This window comes from Monopterus albus, unplaced genomic scaffold, assembly GCF_001952655.1.
Source record: "Monopterus albus unplaced genomic scaffold, M_albus_1.0 scaffold131.1, whole genome shotgun sequence".
Taxonomy (NCBI): domain Eukaryota; kingdom Metazoa; phylum Chordata; class Actinopteri; order Synbranchiformes; family Synbranchidae; genus Monopterus; species Monopterus albus.
The window spans coordinates 290659-318095 of NW_018128011.1; the positions used below are offsets into that span (position 1 = coordinate 290659).

General features: G+C 39.6%; 1 protein-coding gene across 1 annotated transcript; it reads left to right on the plus strand.

Annotated features, from left to right (window-relative positions):
• The first annotated feature begins 9295 nt into the window (after positions 1–9295).
• rad23aa (RAD23 homolog A, nucleotide excision repair protein a) lies at positions 9296–22465 on the plus strand. The gene is given in 10 exon segments (XM_020613233.1): positions 9296–9586; positions 10472–10633; positions 10821–11044; positions 11491–11534; positions 17248–17375; positions 18546–18633; positions 19947–20077; positions 20302–20408; positions 20410–20476; positions 20623–22465. Coding segments are annotated over 10 exon segments (1131 nt in total). The 5' UTR covers positions 9296–9520; the 3' UTR covers positions 20737–22465.
• Positions 22466–27437: the final 4972 nt, after the last annotated feature.

The window sequence follows — 27437 nt, forward strand, 5'->3', positions numbered from 1 at the left end:
GAGTCATGCATCCGTCATCCCCATAGCAACCAAGAGACGCAATGAGCCTGCCTGGATGTCACCTTCATACGCAGTCGACATATTAGACTGTACTCTGCTGACAGGCGAATCAAAGACGAACAGAACTAGTTTATTTGTCAGAATGAAACTGTTTCTTCCAAAGGGTTCAGATAAGACAATGTTGAAATGAGTAAAGCATAGAGGGTAAATGCACAAAAGCTGAAAGCCATACTGTAAATTGAAATCATTATAAGCAAAAACATTCCTTAAAAGAAGAAGCCATTGCTCCTCAAAAACAACACTGCAACACTGCAGCACAGCAGAAGTTTGCCAAAGACCACCTTCACCTTGACACTCCACAACACTGCTGGGAAAATGTCCTGTGGACAGATGAAATGAAGGTAGACTTGTTTGAGAAGAACCTACAGCACTATATGGCATAAAAAGAGAATGGCATACCAATATGAAAGCTTCATCCCAACAGTGAAGTACGGTGGAGGGAGCATTATGATTTGGGGCTGCTTTGCTGCCTCTGGGCCATTTGCCATTGTGGAGGGGAAGATGAATTCTCAAGTTTATCAAGGTATCCTCAGGGTGGCTGTCAGCAAGCTGAAGCTCAGAACAATCTGGGTGATGCAGCAGGACAATGACACTAAACATTAAAAGTAAATCTACTACAGAATGGTTTCGGAGACAAAATCTGCCTTTTGGAGTGGCCCAGTCGGAGCCCAGACCTCAGGTCACCGAATACAGTACATGGAAGTAGTATACAGTACATAACATATGAGTACAGCCATAAATGTCAAATGTCAAAAGATGTCATTTACCAGAAAGTGACAGTAAAATACAAAAAGAAGAGGAAAACATTAGAGTTGCTGTATGTTATCGACTGTGTGTGTGTAATGAGTGCAATTCTTAAGGGTCTCAAAAGTGTCATATTAACCAGAATCCCTGTGGATTGCATACATGACTCACCCACTGCACTGGTGACAGCACCACACACACAAAGCAGTGTGACATATCATGGCTGCGCAGATGATACAGTGCTGTGGGGGCGTTCCTGTAGAAGAATAGGAGGATTTCTCTCAGAGGACAGACAGACAACAGAGTGGAGAAGGAGGACTGACACAGTTGGTAGTTCTTCTGCCAGCTATACTCCAAATAAAAATCATTTTAAACACATTTTTTTCTTTTTTGTGTCTAAGTATGTGTGCATCTTATTTTTTTCTATCAGAGGAAGGAGGCACCACCATGAATGTTTGGTAAAAAACTGGCTTTGTGGGCTTTATGTGAGGGTGTGTTCATTGTTCACAACTACCACTCTTATTTATAATTTGAAAACAATTGGAAGATGCTCAGAAAATGGAAGAGTAGAATTTTTCAAAACAAAAGAACATTTCCAAATGTTTCCAAGGCACGTCAACGCCACTACTTTCCTTAACATATCCACAGTTTAACCACATTCCCCATTTCAAAATCATGTAAGAGTTCCAGTAGTACAGAAATCCAACTAAATGCTACATGTTATAATTTATGGATAAAGGCTAAGACATTATTGCAGGAAATGTGCTGTGGTACTCCATATTATGGTCAGAACAAAGAACATGTCAGAACAAAACCAAACTATGAAGTCCAAAGAACTCTCTGTGATAAAACTGGTCTGATGAGACAAACTGGAGCTATTTAAGCAGAACACGAAGTAGTATGTCTGGTGACAACCAGGCTCTGCTCATCACCTGGCTAATACCACCCCTACAGTGAAGCATGGTGGGAACATTGTGGTCTGGAGGGACACTAAAGAGTGAGAAGATAGTTTTAAGCTTTAAAGAGCCTCATCATATCAAACACATGCAACCTCACTTCATTTTATGGTATTGTTGGTTAAACCAAAGACTTTATATAATGAGGGATACCACATGACCGCTTCCTGCCACTATGCAAAAGACCAGCCAAAATATCGGGTGGCCATCTTGCTTTTAGTGTCACATTTTGCAACCAGATTCTGCACAGTAGTGACCAGAGGTGGAATCGGAGCATCAGTCCACCCATCAAGACTGTCAAATAATCTGAAAACAATACCCCCTTTTATACCATTAAATAACTGATTATAAACAAGCTTAGCTTGCAGTAAAATGGCTGCTTGTACACAAACCGGAGTGATAATATCCACCTAAAAAGAGAGAAATCATCTTTTGTTTGTGCTTTGAATTTTTAACTTGGCTCATGTCCCTTCCACTAACATACAGTAGAGGCCAGCCACCCCCTTATCGACTTGTGGGGACTTCACTTCTAGGAACTGTCTTTAAATAGAGTCTGTGTGTAAACTATAATGTAAGAAAGACAGAATGAGAGCACAAGAGAAGGAGAAGAGTAAACCTTTATTTGGTTGTTGTATAATGTCATTATATAACTCTTACTTATATTACTTCACAGTTTACTCTTACTTTCACTACTGGTGAATGGTATTTGGTAGTGTTATTAGCTAGATTTTCAAAGTAGCTAGTGAGCAGAACTAAACTGCTCTGCAGTCGGTATCAAATGGTGACTGAGTCAGTGCAATTTGAAGATTTGATGTTAAACATTTGTTCATACTATTGAACTCCTCCAGTAGCAAGTAAATATTGCTAAATATTGCTGTAGCTGGGATCAGATATCCCCACAGAGTAACAGGTAAGCTAAAATGTTACAGCAAGTATTTATATTTTGCTTATTTTTGCTCACGCTTCCAATCTGTCATTTATTATTCACTATCTGCAAACCTTGACATTTTCCTACACAACATAACAACACTTAAGTAAGCATGCATTAAGTAAGGCCATGCTAATTGAAGTATGACTGCAGCATTGCAGCACTGCAGTAGAAAACCATGTGTAGAGCCACAAGATTGTCTCTTTGTCTGGACAAAATAAAAGGCTTTAGAAAACACATACACAGCAGGTCTGTGTTTAGTGCCATATGCCCACAAAGTCTCAATAAAACATAGTGGTTTGTTGTTAAAATTTAATAGTTCTGTCCTTGAGAATTAACCCAGATGATCACATATTTAGGGCGCCATCCCCTTACACACGCAAAAACATATACACGCACTGATTCCATGTTTCTTGTTCTCCTTCATGAGTCTCTTAGCAGTTCCCTCCCTCGTTTGATCCCGCTTCCACTTTCTGACGATATTCCATTAGTATTCTTTCCCATCTCCTCTCCTCCCTCTGTTGTCGTTCTCTCTGTTCTTTCTGGCCACCTGGTACATTCACCACTTTCAACTCCAGATTAGAAACCAAGATGATCTCTCTCTTAAAAGATAGAATCAGTCAGATAAATTGAGGATACTGAGGATGAAAGTAAAGATGACCTTGTAAAGGAATGAGAAAGGAAAGGAATGGAGGAGCATCAGAAAAGAGAGAAATGTTAAGGAGACCCTGGAAAATTTGGCACTGAGCAGTGGATCAGGGTGCAATTTGCTAAAATATATATGTCACAATGCTTGCTGGGAGGTTTAAATGGTGATTACAGCCAGTACAGTGTATGTGTAATTTGGTGATGTGGTTAAGAATGAGAAAAAAAAGCTAAATAAATCACAATGATATTCTATTATTTCCAAGGATTAAGCACAGCAACTGCCACAGAACATGCATGGATAACAATATACCCAACATATCAAAAGTCAGTGCTATTCTCTTGTTCCTGGTCTCACAGCAGCAGGAACAACATACAGTAAGTTTAGGTGAGTAAACTTGTATACTTATCCACCCGCCCATCCTGGCTTTCTGTTCTCTCCTTCACAGTCCTGCTCTGTGCTGAGTAGTCAAATTCTGCCCCCAGTTGGCTACACCAGAAAACTGCACAGATGAAGTTATGTGAGACAGATTCCCCCAGATACTGTATATCTGACTTTTTGAGAAATACACTTGTCAGATGAGTTGGGTGAGAAAATTAATACCACTCATTTCTTTATGGCAGGCTACAGCAAGCAGCAGCTAAGTTAGCTTAGCATAACAACTGGAAACAGAAAAAGCTCACCTCAAAATGACAGCAAGACTTCAGGAAGTTAAAACTCCTAGCCAGGAAGTACTCCAGCCCTCAACAGCCAGAAAAACAACAACTGTAATATTCACATTTTGGTCTGGGAATGGACAAAACAAACATGATGCAGCAAGTTGTGCAAATGTGCTAAATGGTTACTTACTGTACATTTGAACTATTCATTTAAGTGTACAGTGCATCCTGAGTACAGACATCTTGCTTGAGGACAACAGGATGTGGTTGCCACACTGCATCAATTCCTTTTGCAGAAAGGAACAGCCTGAAATATTTCCTAGATCCTATGTAGTACTGTAAGTACTTTCTACCACTTTAAGTGTTTGTAGTGTTAATGTACACTTTGTATTAGTTTACTGTACATAGTGCTTTCACAGAATCTTACAAAGCAACAGAAAAAAGTGGTACCCATAATATATACACACACAGACGCACACACAACTTTTTAAAATAAATACTTCAGTGCAATATAAAGTTAGAAGAAACTATAAATGCACAAAATGAGAAAACAGAGGTATAACCTCTAAATATATTAATTTGTTTATACACATTTGTGTCTGCCTGCTGATCTTTATGAAGAGCAAAACCTCAACATTCATTGAAAATAAAATCCTTAATAGAAAGTCACTTTCGGCTTTTCCCGTTTAGGGGTCGCCACAGCAGTTCGTCACACTGACGACTCGCATGTTGACATTTGGCACATGTTTTACGCCGGATGCCCTTCCTGATGCAACCCTGATTCAAACCCGGGGCGCCTTAACCACTAAATAATTAAAATAAAATCACTAAAAACAAAATAATTTTCTTTCTAGGAATCAACAAATTGACCTATCTCCAACCATCTACTTACATGTAATTGTTTCCCTACGTTCCAGTTCATTGTTATTCTTTTGACAGAATCTTTGCTTAAAATTTTTGACAGTTAATAATTTTAGTAGAGATATTTAGAACTCACATTTCAAATAGTTAAAACTAAATAGGCCTACATTGCATTCTATATACAACTTAATGGTTCATTCTTACTAGTGTGAATGCATTTAGACACATCCTAATTTATGCATAGAAATTAATTTAAGGTGATACTAACTAGTACACATGAAATGTAAATAATTTATATGGAAAGCAAAATTTGATCTTAGAAATTATAAAATTGTATGATGATGTCATATTGTAAGAGAATATGCCTATTTGACATATAGGGCCCTATATTACTGCAGCTGGACACAGTGCTAGTCTTGTGTCTAAACTTCAGGTGCAATGGACCTATGGGTGTGTTCATCAATGTTTTGCACACTTTCATGCACAGCCAGACATCACCAGGCGCACTGTGGAGGACAGGTGGAATACATGGTGAGCAGGTGGAGTCAGGACTGGCTTTAGTTATGTTCAGTGAAACCAGCTCCTTTCATCCCCTTTAAAGAGCAGGGCAGAAACCTGACTGACTGGTGTCACCGATGCCATAAGAGGAAATGAGAGGAAAGATCCTTTCCATGTATCTTCTTCTTCTGCCAGTTATGTATTCCATTCCTAGACTGACAGTGACCATATTATGTAAAATAAAGATTTTATTGCGAGTTACAAACAGCCATCATCTGGAGGGTTGGATGAGGATTTCTGGACACCTCTTACAATGGGACTAAATGAAAGATTTAGATGTCACTCTCTGTGGTTTTGGCCACCTCACCCAAACACTGCACATCCTGTCAGAAAACAAAGTGCAGTTCTTGGATCCTGACAGATTTCTTTTCCTTTAAAACTACAGCAGCAAATAGGACATGGGATCATGGAGTTTGGATCAAAGACAATAAGGATAAATGTCCAAATAATAATCTAAAATGGCAGAAACATACCTAATTCTTGCACTGACTTCCATCTGTCTTTTGCAGAGACAGCTCAAAAAAACAAAATCCTATGTGTTTTTCTTGCCTCAGTTAACATGGGATGATGCTCAGGATTACTGCAGACAGCACTACACCGACCTGACTATGAGCAGAAAGCAGTTATCTATCAAACGCAATGGTTTACAGCACAATACAAGGTGGTGCAGACTCATGGATTGGTCTATAGCGAAATGCATGGCCTTGGTCACAGCAGCAGTGTGTTCAAAAACCAGCTACCTGCAGAGCCAAATAACTACGTTCTTGTTCAGTACTGTATGACTGAGGATGCTTGACATCAATGGAATGATGACAACTGTCAGGCTGAGTATGCTTTCATCTGTCAGGAAGGTGATTGTTCACTACAAAAAATAAACAAAAAAGTAATAGTAGTTTTCTAATATTCAAATTTACTCTGTGTGTCTGTTATTGATTGTATGTTTACTGGACTGTCCAGACAACTGTCATGACAATGAAGATGCAGACTACATGACAGATCCAGCTACTAACACCCAGCTCCTCCAACAGGTAAAATTCTTTCTCTCTCTCCTGGCTTGTTGTCTGAGAATTACAGCAGATAAGACACATTTGCTATAGTAGAAAATGGTATAGAATATTTAGAAAAGGTCTATACATTTATTTTATTTCTTTTCAGCTAGTTATAACACTAACAAGTCATGGACTGAGTGGCATCAAGCTGCAATGAAAGATTTAGCCCAGAAAACAGGAGAAAGAGAAATTCACACAACCTCATCTATACTTTTGTTCACAGCAACAAAGTAAGCCTGCCTGTAGCTGATCCTAAATGACAGTGAACAGGAGGTAGAGTATGCTTTGAATAAGGCTAAATGATCATACACGTTAATGACGTCATTGTGTTATTAATAATGCTATTTGTAGAATGGTGTTATATAGGGATTTTCTATGCACTGATGCATATTCAAAGCGCTTTACAGTATTTCCCATTCACCTACTCACACATTCACACACCAGGAGCAACTAGGAGTGTCTTGCTCGAGGACACTTCAACATGTGGACAGGAGAAGTCGAGAATCAAACCTTCAACCCTCCGGTTGGGAGACAACCCACTCTTTCACCCAATCAATCCACAGCCACCTCACAGTTTACATAATTAAGCTTCAGCTAATACGGTAGGTGATAACATAATAAGATGAGATAGCTGGGATTTTTCTTGTGTGATGCTCATTGACTGGGTTTGCTCTAACCCTGTCTCCTAGACATTATGTTTCTATAGAACTAATTTAGAACAGCAAATACATTTTGGAGTGAACATAATGCTGCCGGATTTACAGTGGCAAGAAAAAGTATGTGAACCTTTTGGAATTTGGGTTTTCTGCATTAATTTGTCATAAAATGTGATCTGATCTTCATCTAAGTCAAGAGTACTGACGAATATAATGTGCCTAATATAACAACACAAAAAAAAATCTGATGAAGATCAGATCACATTTTATGACCATGAAACCATGAAATTCCAAAAGGTTCATATACTTTTTCTTGCCACTGTATGTTTATTATAAACATAATATGGTATATTAACAAGTTTAGTCAGTCACAACATGTTCATAGTGAGCACAATAAAATTTGCGCTGTCATCATCAGTTTCATTTGGTTTCTACCAAAATCTGAGATCTCACGATCACATATCCATTAGTAGTGAAACTTATTCATGGATGTGTTTAGGCATCCATACCACTGGGTTAAGTTAGGGTTAGAATGATTGTGGTTTGGGCTAATACAGAAAAGATCAACGGTGACTTGAAACACGTGTTAATAAGTGTTGAATCAAAATGAGAATTCTACTTAACCATAAGCACTATGATTTTGTTGTCTGAGCTTAACCGCAAACACAAGACCAGGTGCAAACACTGCAGGTCAAAGTCCTGCACTTTCGATGCTCACCACCATCCACACACCTCCTCTCTGTGACATTTCTCATCAAAACATCGTGTAATCTAGCAATGTTTTTTCCCTGGGCAATCACAGAAAGTTGTCCTGCTACACAAAAATGTTTTTATTTATTGTGCCATTAGAAACCAAATGAAAACAGAAATGAAGATTTTTCTGTTTGATTAATTTCTGTATTGATTTTATGGCTTTGTGTTTTCTTCCCAGTGAACTGTATCTTGCTCTGTTAGCTTGTGGTTTGTTGTTACTTATTCATCTACTTTATATTTCATTTGTATTATGTGGCATTCATGTGGACGGCAAAGTAAGAATTTCATTGTACAGGGAAACACGTTTCCTAACTGTGCATATGACAAATAAACACTTTGACTCTGACTTTATCCACGTGAAACTGACTGGCAAATTTTAACAAGTGACAGTGCTGAATGAGAACATAGATTTGATGTATGTTCCCACAGAAAATGTGTATAATATGCCCACTATCAGATTATTTAGATTATTTGTAAGTAAAGCTCTTGATGATGATGCTTTTCAAGATACTTGCAAATTTTACACAGAAGAAAAATACAAAATTATGTAAAACACGCTATAACTAAAAAAAAAAGGTAATTACTGAAGAAATCACATGGGATAGCTGATAAACTGCCAAAAAGGGTATTTAAAGCTGCAAAACTGCAGCAAAACAAGATAAAGTTGACTTATAGGTACAGAGGACAATTGAAAACAACAACAAAGCAGAAAGCAGTTATCTATCAAACCATCCATCCACATCTACTGTATCTTCACTCTATCAGTCAATCTATTTACTTATTAGGGCTGGGTGACAGAGACCTTGTTTATGTGTTATTGTGTTAGTTACTGTGTGTACTACTGTTCTTCATACTGTGTGTATCTTATTGTGTGTATTATTCTGTTACTGTATATATTGTCATGACCTAGCTTTTAGACCATGAGAAAAACAAGAGGTGGAAATTGCCAGCAAACCGGTCTATTTATTAAAACAAAAGATATTTAAACAGAACATGAGGTGTGTTAGTCAACCATATCAGTAGTATACTGTAAGTGTGGCTGTGGTGTAGTATAGTGTTGCAAGTAAGAAGTAGGCCTACATTTCCTAAATAAAGACATTTATCTACATTTTAATGTATCATTATTTATGCCAGTTAAAAGTGAAAAGGTTTGAAAGCAATTTGCTGTATAATTTGTTATAAAAGCTCAAAAGTGAAAGAGAATAAAGAAGACAACTTAAAAATGAATGAAGGAGCTCTTAGAAAGAAAAAAAATCAGAGCAGAGAAATGATAATGCCAACCTCCATTAAAAAAAAAAGAAAAAAAAAGAAAAAGAAGTAAAAAAAAGGACTGATAAAGAACTGAGAGAAAGAAAGAAGGGTGGAAGCAAGCCGATCAGCTCTCCCACTAATTAGTGAAGTAAAACCTTTCACTTGTTTAATCGGCTTGCCATAGTCGCGTTGTCCCGCACGAGATCTCGTTCCTTTCAGCGAGCTCTTCTCGCCGCACCACAAGCTTGTCACCAAAGATGGCGATTTGCTGAGGTCTCATGGATACACATATTTCTCGACTAGTTGTTGAAACGCCGACTTTAACAACAAATTAACTGCTTAGAAAGCACATTTTTCTCCTTTTGAAGCACATCTGACATAACGTCAGCCACCGCTACCATGCAGATTACACTTAAAACACTGCAACAGCAGACTATTCAGATTGAGATAGACCCCGAACAAACGGTGAGTGGCTATTAGCAAGCTAACTTTAGCTAACAGTACTAGCTGCGGGACTAATGTTTTGTGTAGACCCTACTTGAAGTTGCCAATTAAAGAACAATTACATAGTTTGGACAAACTGCATGTGTCACAAAAAGGGAAATCAAAAGAAAAAGGGCGCTAAACAACACGGAGCCTCAATTACTAGCGAACGTTATCTAGTTAGCTAAGCTAGCAGAAAGCCCGTTAACAAAGTCATCGCGGCGCAACTGTGAATGAATTTTTCATTGTCTCACGTTTGTGTTATGGTTACTTTGCTGCTACTGCGCCTCGGTAATATATGATGTGATCTAGTGTGTAATGCTGTAACTTCTATGAGGAACCCAAGTTGCCCACTAGAATATGATTACCATAGCTAATGCTAACGCTGATGACACTGCGATTAGCCTTATTGGTAGCAGACATCAAGGCTCGTTTTTTAGCATGTTCACAGATTAACTTGTAGTTAGCAAGGCCACCTTTAAACGAAAATTTGATTATGTTGCTCTGTTCGTTATTGTCATATCACTTTTATTACTAATAGTGGGTATCATTGTAGTAACTTTCCTATAGTAAATACTTGCATTTTGTGTAATATACTGAGTCCGAATGAAGACACGGGTTATGCTCTGTTCCAAATCGAATTTTGCAGCTTTGCTGTGATTCTTCCCAGACTGGTAATGGCCATGTCCGTGGTCCATGTAGGTAGTTTTTATGAGATCCGTGGTAGAATATTGAGGACAAATGCCATGGAGGGCAACGAGCGAAGGGGTGAATGATATGCATATTCTGATATAAAAGCATTAGGAGATTATTAGTATGTGCTACATGGCGATGGTTATGGAGTATGTTTGCTTTCTTTGCTGTCAGGTGAAGGCCTTGAAAGAGAAGATAGAAGCAGAAAGAGGAAAAGACAACTTTCCTGTATCTGGACAGAAACTGATATACGCTGGAAAAATCCTGCAAGATGACACACCTATAAAGGACTACAAAATTGATGAGAAGAATTTTGTTGTAGTGATGGTGTCCAAGGTGAGATTTTTTTGAAATACCTTTAGATAACATCAGAATTCATAGTCATAATGAAACTTTAATTTAAGAGCCAATTTGTCAGCAGTTAGGTCCCTTGCATTATAGTACTTTTATGGCAGATCTTAATGTTTGACAGTTTCATTGTTAAGTTGGTAGTTAACAGCTCCTTCTTTTGTGTTGACTAAAGGCTAAGCCTGCAGCTGCCACTTCACCCCCAGTCTCAGAAGCACCCAAGCCCCCTATACAGGACTCTGGCTCCATGCCAACAGCTGCCCCGGCCACAACCCCAACTTCAGCTCCAGCTCCAGCCCCAGCCCCAGCCCCCGCCCCAGTCTCAGCAACTACCCCAGTTCCTCCAGAGGAGGCCAAAGAAGAGCCAAGTCCTGCAACCACAGAACAACAACCAGCCAGGTAGAAGCAGCTGGTTACATATTGTGTAATGTTTAGAGCTTTAATGATTAGTTGATCGTTTTGATTATTTGAATAACATAAGATTAATCAGCAACTATTTAAATCATTCACATTAATTTCGCATTATTTAATATTTGGAAAACATGCCAAATATTTGCTGATTACAGCTTCTCGGGTATCTTTTATTATAGTTAACTGAACATCGTTGCATTTTAAACTGTTGGTTTTATCAAACGGGCAATTTTAATTGGGTTGTTTGAAAACCGTGTTTTCCTTGTTACTTAACATTTTATCAAAAAAATGTTGGGCTGTTATTGGGCTTAAATCGTGCAGTCTGCACCAGGCATAATGTTATCTGCTGCCTTGCTCATCACCTAGTGGTTTCATTCTGGCATCATAGATGTTGTATAGGTTGGCTGATTTTTCTCTACCTCTTTGTTTCGTAGCTCCAGTGGCGGTAGCCAGGGCTTGGATGCCTCCTCAACACTTGGTAGGTAATGGGTGGGTTTCTGCCATGTTTATGTCATTATCATACACAAGCAACTGGAACCTGTACGGGTGTAATAGTCTCAATGTGATAGTTTAAGTATTTGCTCAATGGAAATTGTCCCATGTCACTCAGTTGGGCAGTGTTATAAGTGTTTTAATTTGACAGCAGTACATTTGCTGTGCACATTCCAGGTTGTACTTGCTGTGCCAGAAATGGTTACAGCTGTGAGTCAGGGGCTTTGCAGACTGCAATACAATACACTCCATTTCTATATTTAGGCTGTGACAGAAGTAAGCCATCCCTCATTGTGGTGCCACAGAAAGTGATGGGGATTTCCATTCGGTCCTTTCATATATTATATACATACTGAAAGACAATGTAAAAGAAGGTGTCATGCTGCTATTTAAGTTCACATTAGATGTTGTATTGATTAGATTACATTACAGTTTGCCAGAATATACTTAAGAAATTTGTCTTGCATCTCAAGGTACACATTACAAACAGAACATGTACTATACACAAAGACAACAAATCACAAACAATTAACATGTCACACATTATGGAACGATGGCTACAGTACGATTGAGTAGTAATCTGAAAAAAATACAGCCGAGATCTGATTTAAATATTTTACGGACTGAAGGACAAAATAATTCTTAAATCTATTCAGTCTAACCAGTGGGACTCTGTCTTCCATTTGATGGCAAAAATTGCTTTTCACCTTGTAAAATATGCAAGGAATCTCAAGGATAGATGGTAATACGTTTAAGCACTGGTCCCATAGGCCACCAAGCCTCTAAATTTGGTGTCCAAAGTACATTTTTGGTGGCCAAAATGTAAACTTATGTAAAAACAATGCAGAAAAGGCAATTTAATACAACCTAACACCGTTCCTTAGCTGTAACACTTTATTAAATGAAAAGACATTAACGGAATGAAAATGTGACTATTTGTTTAAACTGAAAACTCAAGTTCATTTGTAAACATACATACAGTTGATGTCAGAAGTTTACATATGCTTGGGTTGAAGTCATTAAAATAGATTTTTTTTCTTAACCATGCCAAAGATGTCCTGTTAACAAACTCTCTTTTTGGCAAGTCAGTTAGGACATACTTTATGCATGACACAAGTAATTTTTCCAACTGTTGTTTACAGATAGATTATTTCACTATATCACAATTCCAGTGGGTCAGACGTTTACATACAGTACACTCAGTTGACTGTGCCTTTAAACAGCTTGGAAAATTCCAGAAAATGATGTCATGGCTTTAGAAGCTTCTGATTGGCTAATTGACATCATTTGAGTCAATAGGAGGTCAACATGTGGATGTAGTTTAAGCCCTACCTTCAAACTCAGTACTTTTTGTTTGACATCTTGGGAAAATCAAAAGAAATCAGCCAAGAGCTCAGAAAAAATTGTGAACCTCCTCAAGTCTGGTTCATCCTTGAGATGAAGGTACCGCGTTCATCTGTACAAATAATACTACTCAAGTATAAACATCATGGGACCACACAGCCATCATATCGCTCAGGAAGGAAATATGTTCTGTCTCCTAGAGATGAATGTATGTTGGTCCAAACAGAACTAAAACAACAGAACAAAAGCAAAGGACCATGTGAAGACAATAGAGGAAACGGGTACCAAAGTTTCTGTGTCCACACTAAAACGAGCCCTACAGTCTTATGCAAAAGTTTAGGCACCCCTTGATAAATAACAGATTTTGGTGATTTTTTATTTGAACAGATGTTAACACAGTTTCTCTTGGAAATGGAAAAAATGCACAATATTTTAGCTTTTATTTTTTTGGAGAAATGTCCTCTCGTCTGAGTAAACAAAAATTTAACTGTTTGGCTATAATGACCATCGTTATATCTGGAGAAAAAAGGGGGAGGCTTGCAAGCCAAAGACCACCATCCCAACCATAAAGCATGGGGCCAGCAGCATCATGCTGTGGGGGTGCTTTGTTGCAGGAGAAACTGGGGCACTTCATAAAATAGATGCCATCATTAGGAAGGAAGATGATGTTGATATATTGAAGCATCATCTCAAGATATCAGCCAGGAAGTTAAAGCTTGTTCACTAATGGGTCTTCTCAATGGACAATGACATCAAGCAGACTTCCGAAGTTGTGGCAAAATGGTTTAAGGACAACAAAGTCAAGGTGTTGGAGTGGCCATCATAAAGCCTTGACCTAAATCCATAAAAACATTTGTGGGCTGAAATGAAAAAGCATTTGGGAGCAAGGAGGCCTACAAACCTGACTCAGTTCCACCAGTTCTGTCTGGAGAAATGGGCTAAAATTCCAGCAACTCATTGTAAGAAGCTTGTAGAATGCACCCTGAAACATTTGACCCAAGTTAAACAGTTCAAAGTCCCCATGGCTGCTCATTTTGCTCATTTCCAGACATTTAATGTTTAATCTTGGGTACCTCTAGATTAGCTTGGCACCTCTCATAACTCCAAATAGTCTGTAATTATTTCAGAACACTAACAGCCTCTTCCTTAAAACGAGACGATAGTTCGTGAACATGCACAGCTTCTTTTGCTGGTGTTGTCGCAAGTGGACAGCACAACGAGCCACGACAGCATTAGTTAATTTTAATTTCTCCTGCATAGATATGTAAACAACAGTATATGAACCGATGAAAAGAGATGTGTAACACTCTAAACAAAGCGGGTAATTGAGAAACCCCATATTTTAACTGGCTTAATGCAGACATAGTAACTCCTCCAGCCTTACAACAGTTTTCTCTAACATTACAGAAATGACATTAACAGACTTGCATTAAGCGTTTTTTTTTTGTAAACTTACCGTTAAGTCCCACCAAATAGTGGAAACATCACTTCCTTTCATGTAGCTCCAAAGTTGGTAAATCCAATTGGTGGTCGCTGCGTCTTCCACCACACGACCACATAGGTCCCAAAGTAGTGAAATTAATTTCAGCAGGTAGTGTAGCACCAACAATAACATCATGGGTAGCTAATCCGCTTGTTAACCAGCAACACATCACATGCTGCAGACACACTGGCCTCAAGCAGTCAAAACAAATGGGTACTGTGCTCCAGGGGAATCATTGGTGGAAACGCCAATGGATGTTAGGCGAGCTCATATGAACACGCAATGGCCTGGGTTTTATGTAAATTGAAGGAGATCCTTAAACTATCACGTAATACTTCATTTTGTTGAAAAAAGCCACGTGCGTGAGAGTTTGCGAGACTTGTATAAACAGAGTTGCTTCTGCATAGAAATACTAGAGCACATGTACACCTCATTTTTTTAGCTTTAGGTCATGTCTAAGATGAGAATTTACCATTGTAACATTGTAGATAAGTCAAAAAACAAGGAAAAGCATGACATGGGCTCTTTAAAGGCAAAACTATGAAATACTAACCAAGTGTATGTAAACTTCTGAGCCACTGGGAATGTGATGAAATAAATACAAGCTGAAAAATCATTTTTCTTTATTCTAACATTTCACGTTCTTAAACTACAGTAGTGATCCTAACTGTCCTAAGACGGGGAATGTTTATAGGATTAAATGTCAAGAGTTGTGAAAAACTAAATTTAAATGTATTTTGCTCAGGTGTATGTAAACTTGTGACTTCAACTGTCTATTCTGTCTCTTAGTTCAGTCTCTCTCTCTTCCTTCCCTCCCTCCCAGCATTGTGCCTTGAGTCAGTCATGTCTACAAGAGAAACTACAAAAAGTAGTTGAAAACCTATAATACATGCTTCCAGCCATAATGTTTTTTTTTTTTGTCAAAATACATGGGCAGAATGACTATATTTTTCTAATTATTTAAAATGTAAAGTTATTTGAAAACATATGGTAGGTTACATATCCTGTCTCTTCATCTCATCTTTTCGCACCCTCCATGTATTCCTGTGCCTGATACAGTCTTTCCCTTCCTCCCAGCATCTATCCTGCGTAACACCGCAGTACATTATATAGTTGCACATCTTATATTCTAACATCTTAAACACCTGCTTCTGATCACTCTTAAATTTTCATTGCCATTTTTCCATAGTCTGTGTTTTGTGTTTCTGATTCTGTAGCGATCATGTTAGAAGTTAGATTAGGCTTAGTAAACCTGTACTTCAGCAGCCCGGACATAATGACAGTGAGCTGGTGCCAAGTAACCTTATGGTTCACTGGTTTATAGAATGTTGAACTAAATGGTACTGAAAGACTGAAATTATTTCTCTTTTGGATTGATAATAAGTGAACTCCCAACATACCACACAGCAGTAATGCAGGCATTGTACCAGACTGAAGGCATAGCTCTCAATTTAACAGGCAACCACCTTCACCTGTGGTCATAACATTTGGGTAGTGAGGGACTGAAAGAATGTGATCGCAATACAAATGATCAAAATGAGTTTCCTCCATAGAGGGGCTGGACTGAGCCTTAGAGGACAGGATGCAGGGTTTGGACATCCATAGGGAGCTCAGAGTAGAGCTGCTGCTCCTTCTCATTGGCAGAAGCTAGTTGAGGTGGTTCTGGCATCTGGTTTGGATGCCTCCTGGTGCTTTCCATTTGAGGTTTTCTAGTATGTCTAACTTGTCAGTGGCCCTGGGGTAAACAGAACATGCTGGAGAATTGTACAATATGGGTGGTTCCATGGAAACTTCATTTTGAGTCCCCAGCATATAAAGGCAAAAACAAGGCAGTCAAACTGTCAGGATGGCTTTGAATGATTGAAGCATTAATTTAAGTGCACTTGTTAAGCTGAAATAAAATAATACAATTACAATTTTATATTTTCAACTGTTTTCTGTTAAACTATAGTCATTTTCTCATGTCCTTTCTGACCATTCTCACATTCATGTGTGGTATCACTCAATGAATATTGCATAAATCTCAGATTTGTTTTGTCTTAGGAACATAAATGTTTTAATACATTTGAAAAATTGTTAAAATAACATGATTTACATGTATCCATTAGTTTCGTGTTTGGCCCCGTCACACCAGTGTATTTCTGCACTAAAATACTGTACTGTTAAGTAAAATCACTAAGAGGAAATGATGTTAAGGGTTTGAAGAAGACGAATTCAAATGCTGGTGAGACTGTATTATTTTTTATTTTGGTACATTTTTCTTTCAAAACCTCTGTCAAACATAACATTCCACCTTCTCACTCAAAAAAAACATGGGGGAAAACCTATTTTGGCTATATTACTTTGAATGTTCCTGCCCTGTCACTGAATTGACCTACCTACTGTGTCCTGTGACAGGGTAGAACAAACCAACTCTCATATCTTGATGTAGAGCTTGCAAAATATGTTTTATTGCAGGTTCCTTCATGCTGTGAAACAAAAAAAAAAAAATTGTTTGGTTATGATAAATAAATCTTAATATTCCAAGGTCCAATCTGTAGTTTCCATGGAATAACTCGTATATGAACTCTTGGATGTTCTTTGGGAAAAGGGAAACAATCTGTTGTAATGAACACTATAAAATTAGGACCAGGATCAAACGAAAGCATAATAGAGTACATGTTCTTTACTAACACTAAAGTGGGTTTATGAAGTTAACTTTTTATGGTTTGGTGTGTGAATGAATGGGTGAGTGGGCGAATCTGTAAAGCACTTTGATCAGGTAAGGTAGAAAAGTGCTATACAAGTGTAGTCCATTTACTATAATTAAAGTGCTGCATTAAAAAAAATGTAATTAGCATCTTGGTCCTTTGTTTGGTTGCTGTGTTTTCAGTGACTGGAGCAGAGTACGAGGTGATGCTGACAGAGATCATGTCAATGGGCTACGAAAGGGAGCGAGTGGTGGCTGCACTACGCGCCAGTTTCAACAACCCTCACAGAGCCGTGGAGTACCTTCTCACCGTGAGTGTCTCACACAAGGATTCTTACCAAATTCAGCTCTGCTCTTCACTAACTGTTTGTGCACACAAGTCTAATCTGGCTACTTGGCAAATACACAACTGCTTTTAGTTTAGTTTTATTTAGATGGGCATCGGTTATTATTTCTGGCCTGTTAATATTCCTGCGCACCTGTAACACAGCGAGCCCCCTGGGATCTGTGCAGTTATGTCTTCATTTTAAGGGTGATCTCAGAGGACTAAAGGAAGCTGTCTATCCAAGAAATAAAAACTGAAGGTGGCAGTGCAGCGTTTTATATGTATTTACTTGGGTATTTTATAAAAATGTAGTTCAGAGGTTGTCAATTCAAAATATGCTTTATAAATTTGGGTTGTGGCTGTTGATCCTAATATCATTTTTGTGGTAATCCTCTAGTAATGTCCTACATACATAGAGCTGACTGCAGTGCATTTTCCATCTCCCTGACACACAAGTTACCGTTTGGGACCAAGTTGGCTAACTAGGCTGCAACAACATGAAGAATGTGATGAATGTTCATCAGCGTGATAAAGACCTATCGGTGGCTTTCATTGGCTCTGTATGATCTGACATCAGCACACTGATAAAAGCTTTACTCTGTGCACTGTGAGGGGAAAGAGACATCACGCTGAAGAGCTACTCTTGTTGATAGAAATGTGGTGGACAAATATTGCAAATGCTGCTTATTATACTACCAGCCAGTTCAACAGCACCACAGACTACAGCTTTATGACTGTAAAGCCTGAACACTATACCCTTCTTGACGGACAGTATAGGGCTGCTGGTACTTTAGTTTTGGCTAGGAGAAGCAAACACACTGGCAACTAACTGTTATTTTGAGAATACGAGTCAGTTGTCCAACCTCGTGGGGTTAAACCACTTCATAAGTGTTAAGTTGAAAGTCAAAGTATATTCACTTATAGAAGAAGAAGAAGCTTTATTTTATTGTCATTGTAACATTGTGACACATACAACGAAATTTTGTTTGGAGCCGAGGGCCCCGGGCCGCTGCGTGCATACGCGCCGCCATCACCGCTACGAACTAATGATCAAACTGTCAGTTTCTAAGGCCCTGGTACTGTTGTGGTCTGTCCATGTTCTTTAGAAGCAGGCTGGAAGTGTGTGTGATTGACAGTAGTATTTTTGTGTTTGCAGGGGATCCCCAGCAGCCCAGTCCAGGAGAGTAATCCTCCAGCACAGGCCCCCACATCTGGACCCACAGAAGCGCCATCTTTAGCAGAGGGTGAGGCCTACAGCTCTGTTTGATTCAAAAATACCTGCAGTCAGGCTGTCTCACCCTGCTGTGTTGATGATGTCAGATCGTGGCACAGACTGTCAATGACTCACTGTGCTCAGCAAATGTTTCTCCATCATCTGCATGCATAGTTATTCAACTTGTTAGGTGCCACAAGACCTGCATTTTTGTTGAAATGTCACCTTTATGGAAACTTGTTTTGGCATGTGGCTTCTTTTAGAGTCTTATTTGTAGAACTTTAGATGCAGCGACTAACTGGGATTCGATTAGAAGAAGATTCAGCTACATTATCATGGAAAACATTGCTATGTCCTACACATGCTCATTACAGTATAAGGAGAAGCTATGACATCTTGTTAGGGATAAGTCAATTGCCACAAGTATGTAATAAAGTAGTGTCAGCAGACTGCGCCAGTGGCAGTGGGTGGACTTGATGAACTTAGACATTGAGGATATATCCTGTCCCTGTTTACGATATTTGCTGGTGTGCGGATGCCACCTGAAAACCAGCTTCCACATGGTATATTTGGCCATTCTGATTGTGCTAGCTTGTTTGGTAGGTAGAAGTGAAAGGTTTGTTTGTGGCAGCCAGTTTTTGGTAATGAACTGACAGAATTGTGACTATTTGCTTTAGGAACAAATAGTATAAAGGAAAACTTTTCCAAATTCATTATTTACTCCAACATTTTGTTTGATGCTTCTTTACTGTTGTACAGGGAGTTTCCTCACAGTTTACTCAGCTTGGAGTAGGAGTTTGGGGGTGAAGGGTGGGGGGGGAAGAGCCTTCAGTAACTCGGTGTTGCCTTATTTACATGGTATGGCACCTAGCTGGCTAGCTAGCCACTGGTGCATCCAAGAGTCAGCTGGAGGGTCTGTGAAGCCTGCAGCTACACTGAGGACTTGCAGACTGCTGTGTGCAGACACTGGAGCTAAGCTAATTGTAGCCTGGCTGCCTGTTAAACTCAGTGTCTCATTTTCCTTTTCTACATGTGTGAAAGTCAAATGATGATGTGCAAGTGCTGTGATAGATTGGCGACCCGTCCAGGGTGTACCCCGCCTCTCGCCCAATGCCAGCTGGGATTGGCTTCAGCGGTATAGATGAGGGATGGATGTGCAAGTGTGTAGGCTGCGGGTTTGGAAGGCATCTTGTCTCAAGTTGCTCTTGGTAATAGAAAGTAGCTCGAGTTGTGCACATGCCACTGTTTTCAAACAAGGCTTAAGGTTTTGGTGTATCAAATGTTTTATATAATTGATTGAATTTGCCGTCTTGCTAATCAGTATTCATATTGTGCTGTCACTAGGAGACAACCCACTGGCCTTCCTGCGGACCCAGCCCCAGTTTCTGCACATGAGACAGGCCATCCAGCAGAATCCTGCTCTGCTACCAGCTCTTCTCCAGCAACTAGGCAGGGAGAATCCACAGCTTCTACAGGTAGCACACACCCACTAACACTGCCCCTCCCCCACAAAAAACACATGCCTCTGCTGTGGGGGGGGGGAACAACCTTGGTCCAACAACTTTCAGGATAATGATTGCCAAATCTCACTATATATGAATATGTCACTCAGCACTACATATGTAGTTGTCAGTTTTCCAGATGGCTGTCTCCATTTAATGTGCTTGTAACCCCCTCCTCATTCGGTTTCTTTCCCCAGCAAATCAGTCAGCATCAGGAGCTCTTTATCCAGATGCTGAATGAGCCAGTGGGGGAGGGGGGAGAAGCACCAGAGGCTGGGGGGGTGGGGGCAGCAGGGGAGGAGGGCGGGGGAGGAGGGCGCACCTGTCAACTATATCCAGGTTACACCTCAGGAGAAGGAAGCCATCGAAAGGGTGAGGAACAAATGAAGATGAAATATTAATAAAATGTGTTGTTTTTGCTGTAACTTATTAAAATTCAGAGTAAGACTTGCAGATCCTTAACACAGTGCCCTCCTGTCTCTCTGCTCTGTCCCTCCCTTTCTGCTCCATCCGAACAGTTAAAAGCGTTGGGTTTCCCTGAGGCTCTGGTGATCCAGGCCTACTTTGCCTGTGAGAAGAATGAGAACCTGGCAGCCAACTTTCTCCTCAACCAGGGACTGGAGGATGACTGAACAGCGATCTCTGCCTTCCTGCTCCTCCCTCCTACCCTTCCCCTCTTCAGCTCAGCATACAGACTGCACCCCCAATTTTACTGTACAGCTAACCAACCTCAGCTCAACCCAACAGGAGGGGAGGAGAGGGGAGAGCCAGCGGTGGGATAGAAAGGGGAGACGGGGGTGGGTTAGGTCATGTGCGGGGTTGCACGCTCAAGTACACCAAGTGGAGGTTGTGTGCAGGAAGGTCAGACTCGGATCATCGGAGGTCGGGGTGAAAAAAGTGCGGCAGAATTCTAATATCCACATGAATTCCAATGGAATGTTCGGGGTTTGTCTAGGGGAGATCTATCATTTGATTTTAGACGCGCTTTGTGAACACTGGGGAGGGGAGCGACTGGGGGTGAAGGGTTTGCGATGAGAGTGTGTGTTTGCCTGTTTGAGTTACATGTGTGTGCCTGTGCAGATGGATGCGATACAGTTAAGCTGAAAAAGTAATCAATTTGCATTCTCTAAGTTTGTTAATGCTGTAGCTGGATTGTACGGAAGCACATCCTCCTTGCTGCACTCGGACAATGTTAACAGTGCGTGTAACTGCTAGTGTGTACCTCTGTAAGCCTCGTGTGTACATCCCAGAATGAAATCGGCACAGATGGACTGGAGCATGGCCTCTGTATGTGTCTGACATGATGTTGCTGTGGTCTGTCAGTCTGTTCTGTTCACTTCATACCACCTCTCATCTGTTCCTGCCAGTCAGATCCCCTGCACATGCTGTGCCTGCCTATTTAAGTTGTCTCAAATGTGGAACTATTCGGTCTGTGCTGGTAGCTTCAGGTGCTAATTAATGCTGCCAAGAAAAAAAATGTAATTATTAGTATTTAATTATTAGTATTTGCAGATACAGTAGCAGGTATGTTCAGAGCTCTATTACTGATCAGCACTATGCTACCCAACCCCCAGTTAATCATAAGCAGGACCTTTTTACTAACAACAGTCCACATTCTTTCTTGTATAGCTCCTTTAGTTTGCCAAGGGTCGACTCACTTTAAGTGGGAAGACATTTCTTTAACTATTTCACCAAAACAATTAAAAGGCCACACTTGAAATCTTAGATGTTGTATGCAATCATTCCCCCTCCGACCCGCAGCTAAATCGACAGGTTCTGCTTGTTAAGGTCTAAACTGCCTGGCATGTGGTTTTAACAGTGCCGCAGGACCATGCATTTCTTCTTCTGGTCAATTATAACGGTCCCAAAAATGGATATATAACAATATACTGTTACTATCATAATTGCACTGACTTGTCCCGCACGTCTAGCAAAGCATATTTCTTGCCTTCAGAAAACTTGAGGGAAAGAACCTCGACTATCTACCGTTTCTTATAGAATAAACGCATTGTACCTTAATCTTCCCAACCAGAGGTAAGTCATAGCTGGAAAATTAAACTTTTTGAATTGATTAAATCAGAGATCTAACAAAGCCTAGATTCAATTCTGAATGATAGATTGACGATTAACTTTCCTGCGACTGTCTAAACCTTCTGGCACTCCATGTGCTGCCTTGCCTTAAATGGCTAATGCTGCCATTTGGGCTCAATTTTAGATAAGTGTGGATATACTGTTAACAGGTAGTTGGCCTTCATAGTCTCATGGGCAGATTACTGAATTGGCCTGATGGGCTAAAACTGTATAAAGAGACTATTTATTGTTGGAACTGGCATAAAATAGAGCAGCGTGCCTACAAGGAGATGAAGAGCAAACACAAATGAATAAGTGTACAAGTTATTACTATGGAGAACCAGGGACTTAGGTTAGATTCTTTAGTAATTTTTATTTGTTATATACAAATGTGCCCCATTCTGGCTCCCATGTTAAGTTTCTTTGGCAGCCCCAGATTAATACTTGTGCTTTGTATTAAACAGACAGCAGAAAGAGGGGAGGACAAATGTCTACATAACGGCTACATTCTGCAGATCAAGGATTAACCACACACACAAAATGACCAGTGAGAAAAAATAGTTAATTGAGGAGCAGCTCGAGTCCATCAACAACATCATATTGTACGTGCAGAAGGGGTGACTGTCCGCTGTGGCTCACTGTATTATGAAGCTTCTTATGGTTATTGCTGGCCTGGGTGTGTTGTGTGTGTGTGAGGTGACGATGTGTGGCAACTGTCTGTTCTGGTCGCAAAGGTTCTCATCTTAATGTGGGTCCATGAATACACACTTACTGTAAAAGAAAAAACTGTGTGAAGGCAGTTTTAACTGACAACTGTCCTACAGCATCAACATGATCTTAGACTATGCTGTGCTACATTAAATACAGTATCAGCAGTCTTTCAGGCCTTTGTCTCTTTGTGCCTCATTAGTAACATGGTTATCCATCTCACAGCCAAAGCAAACAGCAGTACACATACTCACCGGGTCAGTAAGGGTCCTCTAGTGAGTTAATCCAGTCTCACTGTTGGATTAAAAAAAAGCAGAGAACACCTGTGGCATAACGCATCTACACCCACAGTTTCCAGTTTACCTGATCTGCAAGTCTCCGGTGTTGGAGGGAAGCCCACACTGACATCCACCAGACTAATTTTAACTGTATAAAGTAAAATGCAATCATCAACAACTAAATGCTTTAGATCTTGATGCACTGGCAATCTGTTGATCAATTTTTCTGTAGAATGAATACTTGTACTTTAATAAAATTTAGCTGATAAAACTGCTGTACTTAAAGCTGCATTAACTACGATTTAGCAGAAATTCAGATAAATCAAGTGAAAATGTTTTAGAAGTGTTTATACATTATTATACAAATATTCCTTTGTATAATTTGCTTGCGCTAATGCTTTAGGTAGGAAAAGGGACTTTCTGCAATGAAACTGAAAACCACAAGCTCTACGGGATGTATTCTGTACACGTTTATATTAGTGACAAGCCGCCTGACTGCCAAGTCTGTCTCCGGCTATAGTTACTATATATGGTGCAGTTTCACAGACAGGGCAGGAGGGGCAAGGAGGAGCAGATACCGCCTGAGTTTGATTCTCTAACGGTCCAGAGCTTGAGAGCAAAAGTTAGCTAGAGTGGCTTTAAATAGGATGCAAGTGCAATGTTGGGGAGTAGTGAACAACTGCTCTGACAAGTGAAAAGAAAGACCCATTATTTAGACCAGTGTACAAGCTGTTCATAACTGTATAAAAACCCGCAAGCTGAAGCTGTTTTAGTTAAAAAAGTCAGATATTACAAAACCAACGAGTCAGACAACTGGCCAAATAAGTTTTTTTCTTTGTTTTAGTTGTAGTCACAGATCACAAAATCCAGGTTTTTGCTGGCATGTGACTTTTTTGTATTATTATATTTTGTATCACATGCACACTGTCAATTTGATCAGCCCTTTTAAAAACTACTTTTCTAAGTAGTTTGTTAACCAAACTAGATTTCTCCCTAAGATAGTTTTGCTGTAGTTCAGCTTCTCCAGATTAACATACTTATAATGTAATGACAAAAAGTTAGTAACATGACAAGTGTAATTTCACATTTCTGATAGGGAAGCTAATGCAAATACTGTACTGTCACTCTTAAGTCAAACTGCAAAATAGCAAATCATTTTTTGTTTTTTGGGTGGATGTACCATCTTTAGCCTTTTTTTTTTGCTGAAGGTGATGTAGCAGTAGCAAAACAATGCACTTCTCTTCCACAACCATTTTTGTTGAACTGAACAAAGCACCTGACCTGACAGGACCATGAGCCGGTGACTTTTGCGGACATCGGGCAGCAACCGCCGTTCACTCTCATTTTACTAAAATGACTTTTACATTTGTAGCAGCCTCTACTTAGCTTGTGTAGAGTATGAAATAGGCCTAAGGTGTCCACCCCTGAAATGACACAGTCGACATAGGCAGGATACAGTCAAGAACATCCTTTTATTCAATCAAGTAAAGGTGTTGCTCTTTTCAAACTGTTTTTTTTATTATTATTATGGAAAAGAAACTGTAATTAACACATGCATTTCACCAAGGGCTCTGGGAGGTGTGTCTGAGGATGGGATTCTGCTCGAAAGGGGAGGGGCACTCTTGGTGGTCAGGATGGGGGTATTCTGGTCTGAGGTGAAGGGTTAGAATAACCAGGCGGCTCTGTCTACACACTGCTAAACACTGCCCAGCATCCTACAAAATGTGTTAAAAAAAAACCAAAGGAAAACTTAACAAATGGCGAACGGTTCAGCCACAGGATCCAACTGGGCTGTCTGAACGGTGCAGGGGCAGATCCCGTAGACACGCTCCCTCACCGAAATGCATACGCGCAACCTGCTTGTCTCAGATATGGCTTCTTAACTGTGGCGCTTTAACTCTGATCTGTAATACTGCTGCTGGCATAATTTACTTGATGATGCAAAATCAAAAAAGTTTCATATGCTTTTTTTTTCTTCTTGCATGACAAAACGATGTAGTCACTTGATTTTGCTGGCAGAATTTCAAGGTGCTTTCTGTACAAGTCACCAAAATCTTTTGTCTTTTTTTTTTTGTTTTTGTTTTAAATATATCATTTGGAACCATATCACTTTGGTCAATGGCAGTGAATCAATACAATATTATGAAGCTAAGTGTAACATTTCTAATGATTGTGCTAAATCTGAGCCTTTCGGTCTTCTTGCTGTGGAACCAGTCCGCTTATAAGGTGCTTTGAGTCATTTTTCAGTTGAAATTTCCTCCCTATTTTTTTTGTTTGTTTTTATTTTTAAATAGCTGGTCTCATTCAACCACTACAAAGGTGCATAACTGAAGGTCTCAAAACAGCATCTTACTGCTGTCTAAGATATGCAGTAACAATGACAAAAAGTAATGAAAAAGCAAATCCAAATTCAATTATAAAAAAAATAAATAGCTAGAAACAAGGAATACAAACAAACCTGCCTGCAGCAGCAGTCCTAACTGGTCTCTCTCTCCCCACCTTAGTCCACAACCAAACATTCCCATGAGTGCTTTTAACCCTCCACCAGAGCTGATTTGTCACTGTTTGCTCCCCGAGGGAAAACCCATATCTTTGCCCAAACCCAGCCCCTGTCCTCAGCACAGCCCAGAACCCCGTGGTGTAACTTGTTCACTTACATTAGCCGTTGAATGGAGAAGCTGAAGAAGATGGGTATGGTAATACAATGTGAAGCGTACAGACAAGAATAACATGTGAGCTAACTGCATTCTGCTCAGACAAAAAAATCTTTGCGCATTTTTTTTTTTAACCCCGCCGTTCAGAGAAAGGGAGGAAGGAGAAAAGGAGGGTAGAGGAGAGGTTTACGCGGCTACAGACTACTCCAGTGTCCAAGATAGACAGAAGACAAGATACAGAGGAAGAGAAGCAAGACAGAAAATCTTTTTTTTCTCTTTTTCAGCTTAATTATTCAACAATAAAAAGAGGAACTAAATCACACCACTTTCCTTTAGTACTATGTATACTGCTTTAAAAAGCTTGAAGAAGAGGAAGATATAGAAGTATGAAGGAGGGGACTTTTTTTTTCTTTTGAGATGGGCACTCAGGATTACAAGATGGAATCTGTGAACAAAAGGCACTTTTTAGGGACAACCTTTAAGATGCTCTGAGTCTATAACACTACATCACCAAACAAATATTTATAATCATTTACAGTGGGAGATGGGGATTTGGGGGGGAGGGGAGGGGGTTCATGTTCGTATTGAATTGATGACAGCATCCCACTGTGAATTCCTTCTCGCTGAACTAACCACACAGTTTCACCAAATAAAGAATCTCGCCGGGGCATCATCATTCATGTTCTTTTGAAAAGGGAAACCATATTTGTGCATCTCCCAACCTGGGGAAGATCTTGTCTTTGTACCAAATCATGCTCATGCGATGGATACAAAATGATAGTCTGGGAAAAAGAATAAGAAATAAAATAAAATAAACATCGGCATACAACGACCATTCCTCTGCTGTGGCGGAAAGGGTGGGGTGGGGGGGATGCCTTTTGTCACTACAACCATTTCATAAAATGAACCCCTCCCCCTTGGTAAATAAACAGAGAGAAATAGAATAATGCATGTTTTCCTAAAATTTGCTTTTATGATAACACAATTTTGTTTATTCTTATTTATGTATAATAAAGACTGAAAGTACTTTATTCTTTACGAAAGCACCAGTTTCATAGTGATATATATTATATGAGTTGCAAAATTGTTCCTTCAGACCTCCCACATTTTGAAAAACAAATCAGAATCTTAAAAAGTGATAAAAGGGAAAAAAAAAGGAAATTAAAAACAATTTCCCCAAACTTACTTACAAAGACTTTTTTTTTTTTCCTCGCTGCCCTCTTATTTAGAGTCCCAGAGCACATGGACTTGAAAAACAAACAAACAAAAAAAAAGTCGAGGGTTTTTTACCTCTTTTTGCGTGATACCCTCAAACAATCGCTAACAAAAAAACAATTTCTCTACCAGGGCATTGCACATGGCTCAATCAACATACATCATTTAGTTTCAAAAACAATACTTCCCATCAAAACGAAAGGGAACAAAACCTAATCCGTGTTTGCGCCATGGAGTTCCTCTTCTTTTACATCATTTAATGCATATGTGTGTTTAGAGACTGGTACTTGAGCTCAAATCACGGTTTTTTATTTTTCGAGATGCATCCTATGACTGTGCGATGTACGCCATGCTTCAAAAAATAACTAGACTGCCACAGAGCTTATCTTGCAAATAAAAACAATGTAT